The 15,945-nt window shown below is 44.6% G+C and overlaps 1 protein-coding gene across 1 annotated transcript in view; it reads right to left on the minus strand.

Annotated features, from left to right (window-relative positions):
* MYO18B (myosin XVIIIB) overlaps positions 1–15,945 on the minus strand; it is a 303,099-nt gene that overhangs the window by 182,406 nt on the left and 104,748 nt on the right. Inside the window, exons 16-19 of the mRNA XM_079957728.1 lie at positions 9,393–9,585; positions 6,312–6,392; positions 3,522–3,669; positions 2,523–2,682 (exon numbers count right to left, since the gene is read on the minus strand). Of these exons, the coding sequence (XP_079813854.1) occupies positions 2,523–2,682; positions 3,522–3,669; positions 6,312–6,392; positions 9,393–9,585 (582 nt within the window). The remainder of the gene's footprint in view (positions 1–2,522; positions 2,683–3,521; positions 3,670–6,311; positions 6,393–9,392; positions 9,586–15,945) is intronic.

Genomic DNA, 15,945 nt, shown 5'->3' on the forward strand with positions numbered 1-15,945 from the left:
CTGCCCTTGTATGATATAAGATGGGCCTTGGTTAGTGTGTGTAAGGGAGGGAGGGAGATCCTTGTGCATCTCCAAAATAGGGTTGCAAGGTCAGAAGCATCCCAGAGCCTGAGATTTCAGGGCCCAAACCTGAGACCAAGGGGCAGCCCCTAGCAATGTCACAAGAGTGATGTCATTATACATGACCCATTAATCATTTAAGAAGACCGTCCAGGAGTTGCTGTGGGCAGCAGAGGCAGCAGGGCTCAGCTCCTGCTGCTCCTCTCCACATGCCCCACTCACTTAGAATCATAGAATTGTAGAGTTGGAAGAGATTCCAAGGGTCATCTGGTCCAACCCCCTGAAATGCAGGAACTCAGCTAAAGCACCCCAGACACTTGGCCATCCAGCCTCTGCTTAAAAACCTCCATTGCCCATTCCACTGTCAAACAGCTCTTACCGTCAGAAGGTTTACCGTATTTTTCGCTCTATAGGACGCACCCGACCATAGGACGCACCTTGTTTTAGAGGGGGAGAAGAAGAAGAAAAATAATCTCCCCCTCTCTGCCCAGCGCAGAAGGTGCTGTTCAAGGTGCCTTCAGTCACCTTCATGTGGCTACCTTGGAAGCCTGGAGAGCGAGAGGGGTCGGTGCACACCGACCCCTCTCGCTCTCCAGGCTTCAGTGAAGGCAACCCAAAGCCTCTGGAGCGCGGCGGGAGTTCCCGCTGTGCTCTGGAGGCTTCGGGTTCCTTTCGACCTGCTCTTTGGGGCTGGGGGGGGGAACCCCCCGGCCAGCCCCAAAGAGCAGGTCGGGGAGCAGCGGAAAGGCACGCAGGCAGAAGAGGCTTCTGCCGTAGCCGCGCTAACCTCTCCAGCTGGGAGAGGCTGCGTGGGGCTAAAGAGGAAACCAACCATAAATGAAATTTAACTTAAACATTAACATCCTTAGATCTTCACCTTATGGAATTAATATTCCTAGCTGGTTCCCAGCCAACCATAAATGTACATTTTTAAGCCTCTTCTTCTTCTTCTTCTTCTTCTTCTTCTTCTTCTTCTTCTTCTTCTTCTTCTTCTCCTTCTTCTTCTTCTTCTTCTTCCTCTTCCTCCTCCTCCTTTTTTGGGATTAATGGGAGGAGGACCAGGGGCCACAGGCTGCCTTCTGAAAGCGAATCACTTTCCCCTCCAATCATGGAGCTTTCAAATCCCCAGGGGATGTTCCAATTCCAATTAAAGTTCTATTGTTCATTAAGGGAAGGAAGGCAACCAGTGCGGAGAAAGGGGAGAAAGTGCTAAATGGGCAGAGATGCAGAACTAATTTTGCAGATATTAATTAAATTAAATTTTAAAATGTTCTAAGCTGTTTGGCTGAGGTGTCCTCGCCCTACCCACCACCCTCCAAAAATTAGGTGACACTGCCTCTGCCTCAGTTTACCTTGCAAAGGTGCTTCTTCTCCCTCTGGGGCAACACCACCTCCCCCATTTTTCCTGACTGCTCCCTTAGAGATGGGATTCTCTGTGGCCTCCTGAAGAGACCTGCATTGGGTTGCAGTACATTTCCAAGCACAATTCAAAGTGTTGGTGCTGACCTTTAAAGCCCTAAACGGCCTCAGCCCAGTATACCTGGAGGAGTGCCTCCACCCCCATTGTTCTATCCGGACACTGAAGTCCAGCTCCAAGGGCCTTCTGGCAGTTCCCTCGCTGTGAGAAGCGAAGTTACAGGGAACAAGGCAGAGGGCCTTCTCGGTGGTGGCGCCCGCCCTGTGGAACACCCTCCCATCAGATGTCAAGGAAATAAGCAACTATCCTACATTTAAAAGACATCTGAAGGCAGCCCTGTTTAGGGAAGTTTTTAACATTCAATGCTGTATTGTGTTTTTAATATTCAACTGGGAGCGACCCAGAGTGGCTGGGGAAACCCAGGCAGATGGGTGGGGTATAAATAATAAATTATTATATTATTATTATTATTATTACTTGTAAATAAAAGACTATTTTTTCTGCTTGCTTTTACCAAGTCATTCATATAATTTAACAAAAAATTGGGGTCTTGTGGGATTGCATCTCCTAATATATTTTCCACTTGGTACTTAAATTAAATTCCAATACCTTTTTTGCTAGTTAACAACCCCACCATATGTGATAGCAATCTCCCTCTTGCTCTGGGGCATTTCCAACACATAGCTGAATAAGTTCCACTTATTTATGAATCATGGTGATGGGAGACTGCCATGTCATCATGACTTAATAGCAGTTTCCACTTGTGTTCCTGTCCTTGTGTGGGCCTTCAATTCTCCCCGATGCTGACCCCTTTTATAAAACCAGCCATCAGCACACCACTGGGCATTGAATTTAATCAATTAATTCTGAAGCACAATATGAATGACTGCATCTCCTCCCTCTTAGCTTTATTGGGTGAGGAGTTCAAATTCCAATATCAAGTGATAAATAAATTGCATGAAATAAAACTAAACACATAAACTTCCCCCAGGACCTGAGTTTGGCGCTGCCTCTGGCATGGAATTCTGCATACAGAAGAACTTACATTTTCGACTCCTGCAGGACTTGGATGGCATTCTGCACTGAGAGGTTCCACTTGGCTTTGTTCACCCAGCCAGTGGCATCATAGCGGACGGGGTCTTGGCCGAGCTGGTGGGCGATCTCGAACTGCAGGGCCTGCTCACACTTGCGCAGGGATCCCTGTCCTGCAGTGAAGAGACATCAATGAAATAGGAGAGGGTTACTTAAGTGGGAGGAAAGGGAATGAGCAAATGGCTGGTGCAGGCCAAGGGAGGGGTAAAAGGACTTTCCAAGGAATGGCAAGGGAAATCTCCAAAATGGTGTGAATGAGTGACCTGGGTGAAATCTTGCCTTGCACCACTTGGGAGCTCTCAGCAAGGGTTAGAATCCACACAGGGAGCCCCATTGTCCCTTAAAACATGAAAGGTCATTTCTGAAAAGGTCAACTAAAATGATTGAGGGGGTAGAGCAACCCCCCTATGAAGAAAGGTTGCAGTGTTCGGAACATTTTAGCTTCGAGAAAAGAGGAGTAAAAGGTAACATGATAGAAGTGTATAACATTATGCCTGGCAAGCAGAAAGTGGATACAGAAAAGCTTTCCACCCTCTCCCATAACTCTAGAAATCAAGGACATCCAACAAAGCTGAATGCTGGAAGATTCAGGACACATAAAACAGGCCTCTGGTCTCCTTGGGTGTAGCAGCAGAGGTGGTGAATGGAGGACAAAGGGCACTTCACCAAATCCAGCTTTGAAAGGCCTTGACCCCACCCTCCCATGAGTCTTGACTGACAGGCAGTTGTATCCAGCCAATCATGTGACCAGGAAGACGCCCTGATGCCAATAGGTGGGAGATGGGCAACCCAAGGGTCAATGGGCCAGAGACAGTCCCATTTGCAGACAGTGGAGCCTTGGATGGAGGCTGAGCAGTCTTAAAGAGCCAGGCTGTGGACAGGCCTGTACCAACCCAGCCACATAATGTCCCCAACCCCATGTCAACAGGAGCTGAGGGCCCCTCCATTTTACCTTCATTGATCGGACCCTCCTTCACAAAGTAAGAGCACAGACGGTTGAGTGCAGTGCTGTCACTGGAGCCTTGGATCAAGGCCTCCTCATCCAGAATCCAGAACAGGCCCTTGGGGTCTTCTGCCTGGCCCCCAGGGGTGGCATGGACCTAGAGGGGCAGGAGAAACAGACCCGCTATTGTAAGTAGGGTCAGGGAATATTGCAGAGGTCACTGGACTTCCCCTGGTGCCCATGAAGCACCTGAAGCCTCCCCACCCATACTTCTTGTGAGGGGTGAGGGTGGTTGCCTTTCCCGCCTGCTTGAAAAGCCCCTAGAGGAAAAGGAAGAAGCTGGAAGTGTGCTGCTCTTTCCAGCTTCTGATTTCAGTTCTATGTGCTTTTCACAGCTCAGGTGAGCATTGAAACAGATAGTAGAACATCCATGAAGGTTGGAAGGAAAGGGATCTGGCAGAAAGAAAGTGGGGTGACTGGAAGGGAGAAAGTGGGGTGCTGAAGGCATGGGGGAGGGGAGCACTGCCAGAGAGAGAGAGAGAGAGAGAGAGAGAAGCTTTGTGCCCTGACACATACAAATGAAATCCAGTAAGCCTTGCAAGTGCATAGTCTGTGTCAGGGAACTGCCATCAGTGCCAGAGGGAGAGAGCAAAAGCCAGAGGGATTATAGAGAACCTCCAGGGATCGGGAGAAGCAGCTCATCTTCTGGGGAAGAGAATAAACGCAGCTCCAGTGGAGAGGGGGTGCAGGAGTCGGAAGCGGCGAGGCGGTCCCATGACTCCTTGCCTGGGACAAGTGGGGAGGGAAGGGTTCCTCCGCTGCCCATGCCCTCTCTGCGCAGAAGGCTTTCGCGCAGAGAGGGAAGGCGGAGACTGGGCGTGAAGGAGCTTCTTTGCTGGAGGAAGTTTAAGAAACGCCCACTGACAGATTCTGCCAGCGATTGAGTCAGCCACGGGTGAGTGGCTCTCCGAACAGATAAAGTTTACATTAGCAGCCAGCCAGGGAGAGATTTGCCTGCTTGCGCACGAGCAACCCCTTGGAAACCTAACAGTCTGTTTACAAATCTCTGTCCCCAAACTGTCACAAAATCACAGATCACAACTGTCACTGCTGATAGAATCATAAAAATCATCCAGCCTTGCCATGGTTCAAAAACATGGATCTGAGACATGGAACCTTCTGGATCTTCATAATATTTTTTTTAAAAAAACCAAAGGATTCCCTCCTAATCCCTACTAAATTATAGGTCACCTCTATGCATGTACACAGACGTGTCCTGTGATTTGTTGGAAAGCTTGCTGTGAATGTGATCCTATGTAAAAATCATGAAAATCCTCATTATTCTGCATTTCTGTGGTTTTCACTGTGCCCTTGACCAGTGCAAGCTTTACTTTGAGGATGTTTTGAGAGGAGCTCCATGTAAAAATCATGGAACTGCAAGAAAAATGCATTTCGGTTCTCCTGGATCAGATATTCATCCACATCCCTTGGAAAAGAAAGAAAGAAAGTTTGTGTGTGCATCCTCAGTCTCCCTCTCTCTCTCTCTATGTCTGGGGGTGACCCTGGTGACAGGAAAAGCACCCAAAGGTGGCGTGCACAGTGCACTCTCAACATTCCAAGGGTGCTCATGGGCTACATGGTGCCCTGGGACCTTTATGGGCAGTCTCTTAGGCTGAAAGACAGGAATGGGTCCTGTGGTCCTACATATACTGCTGAAGTGGAATTCCTATCTTGCCTTCACCATTCTGCCTGGGGCTGATGGGAGTCAGCAGCAAATGAGGGACATATGTCCTCCATCTTGATACATAACACAATCCATATACACTTTTCTGTTGATAGTACTCCAAGTAAAGATCATTTTCCACCCACAGGCCACCCCCAGAAACCAAACTGTAATTTTGTCACTTGGAGAGAGAGAACCAAGTGTGCCAGCCTCCAATTGGACAGTGCCCGTGATGTCAGTTGTGATGGGTCACCAGACCAATTTAATGTTAGGATTAAGGTTATGTTTTGCATTTACCACCTATGGTGTGGGGTGGTTTGCATTTCCTGCCTTTAAATATATATATATAATTTTTATTAAATTTTCTGTTTTACAATTTCAAATAAACATTTTACATCCTTATTATATCAATGACTTCTCTTCTTCTCTTTCCTTGGTTCATTTCCCTTCTTCATTTCCCTTGGTTCATATCTTAAATCTCTGCATATTTTACAAAAAGTATACCAATCGGTTTTCCACTATTGCATCCATCAAAACATATTTACACTGTTGAATTTATCTTAATGCTGCCTGCATTTCCTGCCTTGGCACCATAATGGTCTTGGGCACCTCCACCCTTCATGCATAAACATGCCATTTCCATGCAAACTCAGAGGGCAGCTCCCAGCATGTTCACTGTATACTTTTCAGCACCTGCCAAAAATGTTATTGTTTAAACAAGCCTACACAGATGCTAAGAAAGTTGAGGTAATTTTACTTTGTTTCAGTATTTTAATTTTGCATGTTTTAAAGTATGGTTGTGAATTTTTGCCTTTGATTTCCCAGCAATCCCTCCAGGCCTATGGTGATCATTCTGCTCTTGCCACAAAGTCTTCAAAGCTCTCCATCTTCACTCTCTGCCACAGGAAAAGTCTTAATGTAGCAGCAAACACAGCCGCATCCTTCACAGAAAAACAAGATCCCTCAACTGGGTATTCTGCATTGCACTTAAATTCCTGCCAGGCCAAGGCAGTGGCAAAATGGCAGCACTCACCTCTCTCCCCCCATTCCACACACCCCTTTCATTTCTTAATTACCTGGGATGAGTTTTGATCTGCAATGGCTACTGTGGTTGCTGGGGAGACTTCGGGGAGATCAAATGGCACCTCAATATTTTCCTAGAAGACATGAAGGACAAAGACAGAGTTTATATTTGAGTGATAGAACAAAAGAACCCATCTCACACACTTTTTAAAAAAATATAGTCGTGTATTTTTACTTTTTCTCTCTGCCTTTGGTGGTATTCTGAAGCTTGCTGATCAAAGCAACCTCTTTGAAGTGTCAACTCCTCTGGAGCCAGAGTTGTCTCCCGTCTTCCAAGTCATTCTTGTTGCAATGGCGGGGGTGGGGTAAATATTAAGCAGGCTTCATAAGCAATGGGTGCCCTGACAATAAGAGGATGTCGGGAGAATGCACCACACAAGACCTAGTCATTTCCTTAAAATGGGGAGCTTCCCCACGAAAATGTTGTGGATTCTACACCCCATTCATCATATATTCTTTGCAAATGCAGGTGCTGAGTAAAGATCATAGAATCATAGAACTGTAGAGCTGAAAGGGACCCTGAGGATCATCTACTCCAACCCATGCAATACAGGAATCTCAACTAAAGCATCCATGACAGGTGGCCATACAGCTTCTACTTAAAAACCTTCAAGGTCCACAACCTCCCTAGGGAGACAGTTCCTCTCTCAAACAGCTCTTACTGTCAGAAAGTTTTTCCTGATGTTTAGCTGGAATCTCCTTTCTTGAAACTTGAAGCCAGAGCAGGAGAAAACAAGCTTGTTCCCTCTTACATAGAAGAGGGACAACCCTCTTTTCCAGGCTAAACATACCCAGCAACTGTTCCTCATGAGGCTTGCTTTCCAGATCCTTGATCATCTTCGCTGCCCACCTTTGCACACTTTTCCAGCTTGTCAATATTCTTCTCACCAAGGCAGAATAGAGTGGAACTATTACTGGACACTAGACTTCTTTAGATGTAGCCTAGTATAGTATTAGGTTTTTTTGCTCCTGTATCACACTCATGTTAAGCTTGTTGTCCACCAAGACCCCTAGATGGTTTTCATATTTACTGCTAGTAAGCCAGGTGTCCCCCATCTTATATTTGTGCATCTGGTTCTTCCTGCCTAAGTGCAGAACCTTAAGTTTGTTCCTATTGAAATTCATTTTGTTAGCCTGGGCCCATTTCCCAATTCTGTTAAGCTCATTTTGAATCTCAATTCTGTCAACTGTGGCATTAGCTACCACTCCCGGTTTGGTGTCATCTGCACATTTGATAAGCACCCCCTCAATTCCTTCATTTATAAAAATGATGAACAACAATGGCCCAGAGGAGAGAACCCTGCGGCACCCCGCTTATCACTTTTCCCCAAAATGAAGATGGGGTTCGCCCAAGATGGGACAAAAATGGGGGCTTCAAGGGTTGCAGAAGCAGAAAAATATTTGGGGGCAAATCTTAAGGAGGGGGAAAAGCAAGCCCTGAAACAGGCCAGTGAGGATGCTCAGGGGCCAGAGAATGCTGAGTGTCTATCTGGGGAAGGGGAAGGGGGGAAATGTGTTAATGGGATGGAGTATTATTTGTATATATTTTAGAATTTTATATATGGATGTTTTATGATGGCCTATATTTGTAATTCCTAATGAAGGTTTGACAAAGTAAAAAGTAAGTAAGTGTGAATGGAAAGAGCCTGATTGGCTGGCAGGCACAATGAATAGCAGTACTCCATACTGCAACTTTTTGTTCCATTCTCAGGGAGAGGACTCTGGGTTTTGAGCTGAACTATCAGAAGGTGCCTGGAGTGGTTTGATCCCATGCCTCACCTCCTGATCCACCCACACTCTGCTTCTGCTGAGCTTGATGTTTCAAGGGCATTTTCTAGGCTGCAGAACCAGCCTGCTTAACCTCAGAGCTCACTCTTCCATCCAACCGATTCACCTCTGGTGTTAGGACAACACTCTGATGCTCCTGCTACCTTCGTTTTATGGCTGCTTTGGATCGTAACCCCTGACTGGCTTTTCCCTCTCAGGGCATCCCAACTTATTATCATTTGTTGGTCTAGTGGTCCCCAGCTTTTCCACGTCCACCTGATCCTGACCCAAACACACACATGCAAAGAGAGAGAGAAAAGCAACTGCTTGGAGCCTGACAGGGAGCACTGTATGAGGCATACTCATTTTTTTTTGTCAACAGCACAGTAAAAAAAGGTAAAAGACCCCTGACCGTTAAGTCCAGTCACAAATGACTCTGGGGTTGTGGTGCTCACCTTGCTTTACTGGCCAAGGAAGCCAGCGTTTGTCCGCAGACAGTTTTTCCGGGTCATGTGGCCAGCATGACTAAGCCACTTTTGGCGAAACCAGAACAGCACACAGAAAAACCATTTATCTTCCCGCCGGAGCGGTACCTATTTATCTACTTGCACTTTGATGTACTTTCAAACTGCTAGGTTGGCAGGAGCAGGGACAGAGCAACGGGAGCTCACCCAGTCGTTCAAACTGCTGACCTTCGATCAGCAAGCCATAGGCTCAGTGGTTTAGACCACAGCGCCACCTACTTACCACAACAGCACAGTTGTTTGCAATAATTAAAACACAGCATTAAAAACAGGTTAAACAACTCACACTCACATTGATTAAGTGGGTCTTTAAAAATATGTGTCTCAAATGCCAAAGGTCAGAGCAAAGAGCTGCATCTTCAGCATTTTCCAGAAGCTGTACAATGAAGGTGCCAGGTGCCCTCTGTGGGGAGGGATTCCCACAGCTTAAGGGCTGCCACAGAGAAGGCCCTCTCCTGGGCTGCTGACCCCTGAACTTCTGAAAGTAGTGGAACAACCAAGAGGCCCCCTCTTCCAATCTCAGCACCCAACGGGGTCTGTGGGTGGTATTTTAGGTATTGTTGGCCTGAGTCATTTAAGGCTTTGAACACTGATGTGTGCACCTTAAATTGGGCCTGGAAATGAGTTGGCAGCCAATGCAACTGTTTTATAGGCAACCCCAGCCAGTAATCTAGCTGCTGCATTTAGGACCAGCTGGAGTGTCCAAGTTGCCTTCAAGGGCAGCACCAAGTAGGGCACGTTGCAATAATCCAACCTGGAAGTTACCAGATTGTGGAGACTCACCTCCTGGTACCTCTCCAGTGTAGACACAAAGGTTCTCTTGTAGAAGAGGCCCTGCAGCCGCTCCTGTGTATAGTTGTGACAGAACTCCTCAAAAGTCGCTGCACGCTCTCTCTTCTGGTGCCGGGGGTTGTGGAAGCCAGGCGTGTCCACCACCATGATCGAGGCCATGGAGAGGGAACTTGAAGAGAAGGACCTAGGGAAAGGGTGGTTAGGATAGAGTGCCTTGTTTCCATGCAAAATCCAGGTCTTTGATGTTCATTTATTTATTTGTGTACTTCATTTATACCCCTACTTTCTTTTCTCTGAAGAGCTCAAGGTGGTATACATGGTTCTCCCCCCTCCTCCTCATTTCATCGCCACAACAACCCTCCGAGGTAGGTTAGGCTGAAAGGCGGTGACAGGCCCAAGGTCACCCAGTGGGATTATTTGAACCCTAGTCTGCCGTATCGTAGTCCAACCCTCAAATCATAGAATCACAGAATTGTAGAATTGTAAGGGACCCCAAGGGTCCTCTAGTCCAACCCCCTGCAGTGCAGGAATATCAACTAAAGCACCCACGACAGATGGCCAACCAACCTCTGCTTAAAAACCTCCAATGAAGGAGAAACCATTCCACTGTCAAACAGCTGTTACTGTTAGAAAGTTCTTTCTGATTTTGAGTCGGAATCTCCTTTCTTCTAACCACTGTACCACATCTCTTGTTAAGACTGCCATAGACTTCTGCCTGAAATCATGGAGAGATGATGGGCTAGATGGCCCCAGGGTCCGACCTATGTCTGTAGCATTCTAGTTTAAGAAGGCGGGCAAGACATCCAAAGACTTTGTGGTCCAATATCTGCAGAGATCATCTCAAGGCCTCTGGCTGTGGATGGAACTCCAGGTAGTCTTTTCAATGTTTGGGACCCAAGGAAGGGCTTTTAAAAAGACCTTGCTTGCACAAAGAGCATTCACTCCTTACAAGGTTAGCAGCAGATGTCAAAACTTGCTGACTGGTAGAAGCCAGATACATATTTCATTGGAATAGATGCCACATTTTGGTTTCAGCAGAGCAAGGTAAAAGGAGTGCTTCATCTGGTTGATCAGCTACAGCTGTTCCTGGATGGAGATAGCCCGACCACTGTAATCCATGCCTTGGCAACCTCAAGGTTGGATTACTGCAATGTGCTCTGTGTGAGGCTGCCATTGCACCTGGTACAGAAGCTGGTGCAGAATCCAGTGGCCAGAATGCTGAAGGGGTCAGCAACATGGAACACCATTGTTAAAATCTCTGCACAGGCTACCCATCTGCTTCCAGACCAGGCCAAAGGTTCTTGCAGGGGTGAAACTAAGGGGGTTTGCCAGGACCTTTGCTCTGGGTGAAGCCTCCAGAGGGTGCCATGGAGGCTCTTAATCCAAGGACTGTCTGGGCTTCTCTCTGGCCCCCTCCTCTCTTTCCCAGGCACCCCCTCATGTAAAAACCTTCCTTGCAATAATTTAAAAAGCAGAAAGCAGGATTGCAGCTCAGCAGCACCATCTACTTTCAGCTTCCCACCACCCATGAAAGAAAAGGCAGACATGAACTGGTTCAGGGGCCCAACAGTGCCCCTCACATGTTGCCATCAGCAGGTTCCTTGTTCCCACCGGCTCCAGTCCAGCACAGCCAATAGTCAGGGTTTATGGGAGTCATAGTCTAAACATGGTGTTATAGTTTTTTGGGGGGAGACCCCCATAAACCCTATAAAATTATAAATGGTAGGATTTTGATTATTTGGGATGTGAAGGGAGAAATACAAGCCACAGAGGAACCCCTGGGCTAGCCTATGCAAAATGACCCAGTCAAGCTAGGGTCATTAAGAAATAATACAGGATCATGGAGAGCCATTGGCAATGCAAGAGAACTGTCCTTTCCCTTGCCCTGAGGGGTGAACAGAGACTGGGGGTTTGGAAGGCTGTCAGGGTAACTGGGAAAGGGAGTTTTGAGTAAGGGCTGCTGGGAAGAAGAAAGACTGGGATTCATTTTGGACAGACTGGCTGAAGGCATGCTGTAAGAGCTGGACTCCCTCCATGCAGATTGAAGGTGTAAATAAGTGAATAAACCATATTTCTTAAGGCCATGACGGTCTCTGCTGTTTCTCAATACTTTAAAGGAACACAGACTCTGGGTGAGTGCCTGGAACCCCCAGGAATCTTGCAGAGTCGGGGTGGGGTGGCACACAACTTTTGGAACAATATGAAGGATTAGGGTTGCCATATTTCAAAAAGGGAAACCAGAGTTGGGAGGGACCCAACGTGTCATCACAGGCTGATGCCAATGTCCCTTGTAACCTTGTCTATTCCAGGTTCCTCCCACATATGAGCAGGGCCAAAGCACACAAGCAACATTCAGAAAATTGTATATGAGCAGGATAGATCACTCCTGCTTCCTGTGCACATCACCTTCATAGCCCAGACATCACTGAACGGCCATGAAACAACAGCTTTGAAAGAGCCACATTCTTCCCCTTTTGCAAGCTTTACTATGCAGGAATGGTAGGAAATGTCACGGCTAAAAATTGGATGCTGCTTCTTTAATGCTTAAAAAAGCTGAGTCAGCATGAGTCAGCGGCCTGCACCGGGTTGTATATATAGTGTGAGAAATGTTAGTTTGGGTTGTGTTGATTGGTTGGTTAGTGAAAGCTGGTAGTGTTGATGTGTGTGTCAGTCGCTTTTGCAGAAAGACTTTTAAGAATAAAAGCAGAAAGTACTCTGCAAGGATACTTTTCTCATGGACTCTTTTATGCCGACAAGGGTCCAAGGGCCAGGCTGAGGCAACAAAGGGAGGTCAGAACCTTTTTTTTGCTTTTTACAAACACTGACAGGAAATGTGGCAGGAAATATCAGCCTGAAACACAGCAGAGTGTACTGGAGACTTGGCCCCACATCAAATTGTGTCCCCACCTTCTCCAGCCTGACTGAACAAGGCAAGAAGCAACATCTGGCTACCTGTGTGCCAATGACAAGTATGAAGGGAAGTTTGCTTTGTTTCAAATGGAGACTGTTAACAAAACATGTTGCCTGCAATGGCTAGAAGCAGGGAGAAGGAACACCTGTGGCCAGTGCTTTTTTCCTTGAAAAATGTTTAGGCCGGGGTACTCTCATTTTCCTACTCATATTGAAATACTGCCCCTCAATGAGGCCAAACTTAGATTCACAAAATGTTTAGGGGTATGCATACCCCTGCATACCCCCAGAAAAAAAGCACTGCTTGTGGCTATCTGCATCACCTCTGCCCAGTTCCCGGAACAAACGAAATCTCTATTTAGAATTAACTCCAGAGAATTTCAAGTCATAGCTAACGATGTGCCCTGCAATTCTGAAAGTGCAGTGATACCCAAGAGGTAGAATGGAAAATTAAAATGATGAATCAGAGAACGTTTGAGTCAGCAAATAAGATAGGAAAATACCTGGCGTGGCAAATAAGAGAAAGAAGAAAACAAAATACGATTAGTAGGATAAGGGAAGGAGAAAGGATTGTGGAAGAGCCAAAAGAGATAAGAAAGATATTTCAAAAATATTACAAGGATTTATATAAAAGAGGAAAGGAAACAAAGCAAGAAATAGACCACTTTTTACAAGTGCATCACCTAAAACGAATTTCAAAAGAAGAAAATGAGATATTAGACCAGACAATTACTCAAGAAGAGATAAAAAAGGCTATTAAAAGGATGAAAAGTGGGAAAGTCCCAGGGCCAGATGGCCTTTCAGCCAAATATTATAAAACATTAAGTAACCAAATATCCCCAGTGCTAGGAGAAGTGATGAATAATATATTAAAGGAAGGAAGGATCCCGAACACCTGGAAGGAAGCATATATTACTTTGATTCCTAAAAAAGATGCAGATACTCTGGAAGTGAAAAACTATAGGCCAATTTCATTATTAAATAATGATTATAAACTATTCACAGATATAATGGCAGAAAGACTAAAAAAGGTTTTGAACAACAAAATACATAAAGATCAAACGGGTTTCCTTCCAGGGAGGCAATTAAGGGAAAATGTAAGGAATCTGATAGATATTATTGAATATTTGGATATGAGTATAGACAGACAAGCGGCCTTGGTATTTATAGACGCTGAAAAGGCGTTTGATAACATCTCATGGGAGTTCTTGAAGAAAAGTCTGGAAACGATGGGAATGGGAGAGAAATTTAGAAGAGGGATAGAAGCAATATACAAGGAACAGAAGGCAAAATTGGTAATAAACAACACCACAACAGAATATTTTGGTATATATAAAGGAACTAGACAGGGTTGCCCCCTGTCCCCTTTACTGTTTATAACGGTACTAGAAATACTGAATGAGAGACTGAGGGGGGCAACAGAAATAAAAGGAGTGCAGGTAGGAAAGAGGGAATATAAAATCAAGGCCTTCGCAGATGACATCGTACTAACTTTAGAAGACCCAAAAAAGAGTGTAAAAGAAGCTTTACTAAAGATTGACGAATTTGGAGCCGTGGCAGGACTTAAGATAAATAAAAATAAAACCAAAATGTTGGTTAAAAATTTAACAAAGGAAGAAATAATAGATTTAGAGAGAAGGACGGAAATTGCAGTAGTTAAGAAAGTGAAGTATCTTGGGATATGGGTCACAGCTAAGAACATAAATTTATATAAGGATAACTATGATGTCACCTGGAGGAGTATAAAGAAAGACATGGAATTTTGGGGGAGGATGAAACTCTCCTTTTTGGGGAGGATAGCTGTTGTCAAAATGAATATTCTGCCTAGAATGCTATTTCTATTCCAGACCATCCCCATACTTAAAGACCTAAAACAATGTAAAGAGTGGCAGAGAGTCTTGGCAAAGTATATCTGGCAGGGGAAAAGGCCACGGATAAAAATGAAAATTTTGATAGATAAAAAAGAAAGAGGGGGCTTTTCTCTCCCGGATCTAAGTCTATACTACGAAGCGGCCTGTATACTTTGGTTAAAAGATTGGATAAAACTGGAGAATAGAGATCTACTGGATTTAGAAGGCTTTAATAATTGGTACGGATGGCATTCGTACCTTTGGTATGGGAAAGTGAAGGTCCACAAGAGCTTTCTAAATCATATTTTTAGAGGACCTTTATACCAATCATGGGAAAGGAATAAAAATCTCCTTGAAAGAAAGACCCCATGGTGGATCTCACCAATTGAGGTTTTAACGGTGAAGAAAACAAACATGGAGGAAAAAAACGCCACCTATGAGGAAATGTTAAGAAAAACAGACCAAGGGCCAAGACTTAGACCTTATGAAGAGATAAAAAATCTATTCACTGGGTGGTTGCAATACCACCAGGTGAATGACTTGCTAAAAGAGGACAAGAAGAAGTTGGGTTTTGATGACAAAAAATCAAAATTCAATGTAGAAGTAATAGAAGGTAAAAACAAAACCCTATCTAGAATCTATGACATACTTTTAGAGTGGTATACAAAGGACGAGGAGGTGAAGGAGGCAATGATTAAATGGGCAATTGACTTTGGTTATAATATCGATTTTGAAAGGTGGCTGGAAGTGTGGAATTGTAATATAAAGTTTACAGCATGTATGTCTCTGAGAGAAAATGTTTGGAAGATGCTATATAGGTGGTACCACACCCCTGTGAAGTTGGCCAAAATGTATAGACTAAAAGATAAGAAATGCTGGAAATGTGGGGAGGTGGAGGGTGACCTATATCATCTATGGTGGACATGCAAAAAGGTGAAAGGCTTTTGGGAATCGGTTTACAATGAGCTTAAAAGAATATTTAAATACACTTTTCCCAAAAGACCCGAAGCCTTTTTGCTGGGAATGACGGGTAAAGATATTAAGAAAGAAGATAGAACGATATTCCTCTATGCCACCACAGCAGCGAGAATTTTATTGGCACAATATTGGAAAGTGGAAACTATCCCCAATATAAATGATTGGCAAATTAAAATGATAAATTATGCTGAGCTTGATAAATTAACAGGTAAATTAAGAGACCACGATGAACAGAAATCTCTGAATAATTGGAGTAAATACTGGAACTATATTGGAATAAATGCTTAATGTGATTGGCGGGGTCAGAACAATACTACCAGCGTGTGAATTTAGGCCTATAGATTAAAAATCAAATACGTAATGGAAGCAGATATTTGATACTTACCAAAAGGATGGAAGGAAGTCCAGGAGGTGGTTTTTGCGTGTGTTTTTTTTTTTTTTTTTAAATCGTTTACTGTTTTGTGAAACAGCCAGATTAATCTATCTTTGTATAGTTAGAGAGAGGAAAAAGTTGGCTTGTATATCCTGACGCTTTTTTGTGTTTTTTTTTTGTTATAATTTTTTCTTTTGTATCTGTTTGTATGTTTGTTATGTGTATAACCTCAATAAAAATGTATTTGGGAAAAAAAAAAAAAGAAAGTGCAGTGATACCCAAAAGCTATTCAAGTTTGTTTTTAACTCAAAAAGGAGCATCAATGTTCAGCTTTAAAAGAGGTTTAGTGGCTATTGACTAAGATGGCTCTGCTCTGCCTCCACAGTGGGAGAGGCAGCAATGCTTCTGAATGCCAGAAACCACAGGGCGTGGG

Source organism: Podarcis cretensis (genome assembly GCF_951804945.1).
Source record: "Podarcis cretensis genome assembly, chromosome: 16".
NCBI lineage: Eukaryota > Metazoa > Chordata > Lepidosauria > Squamata > Lacertidae > Podarcis > Podarcis cretensis.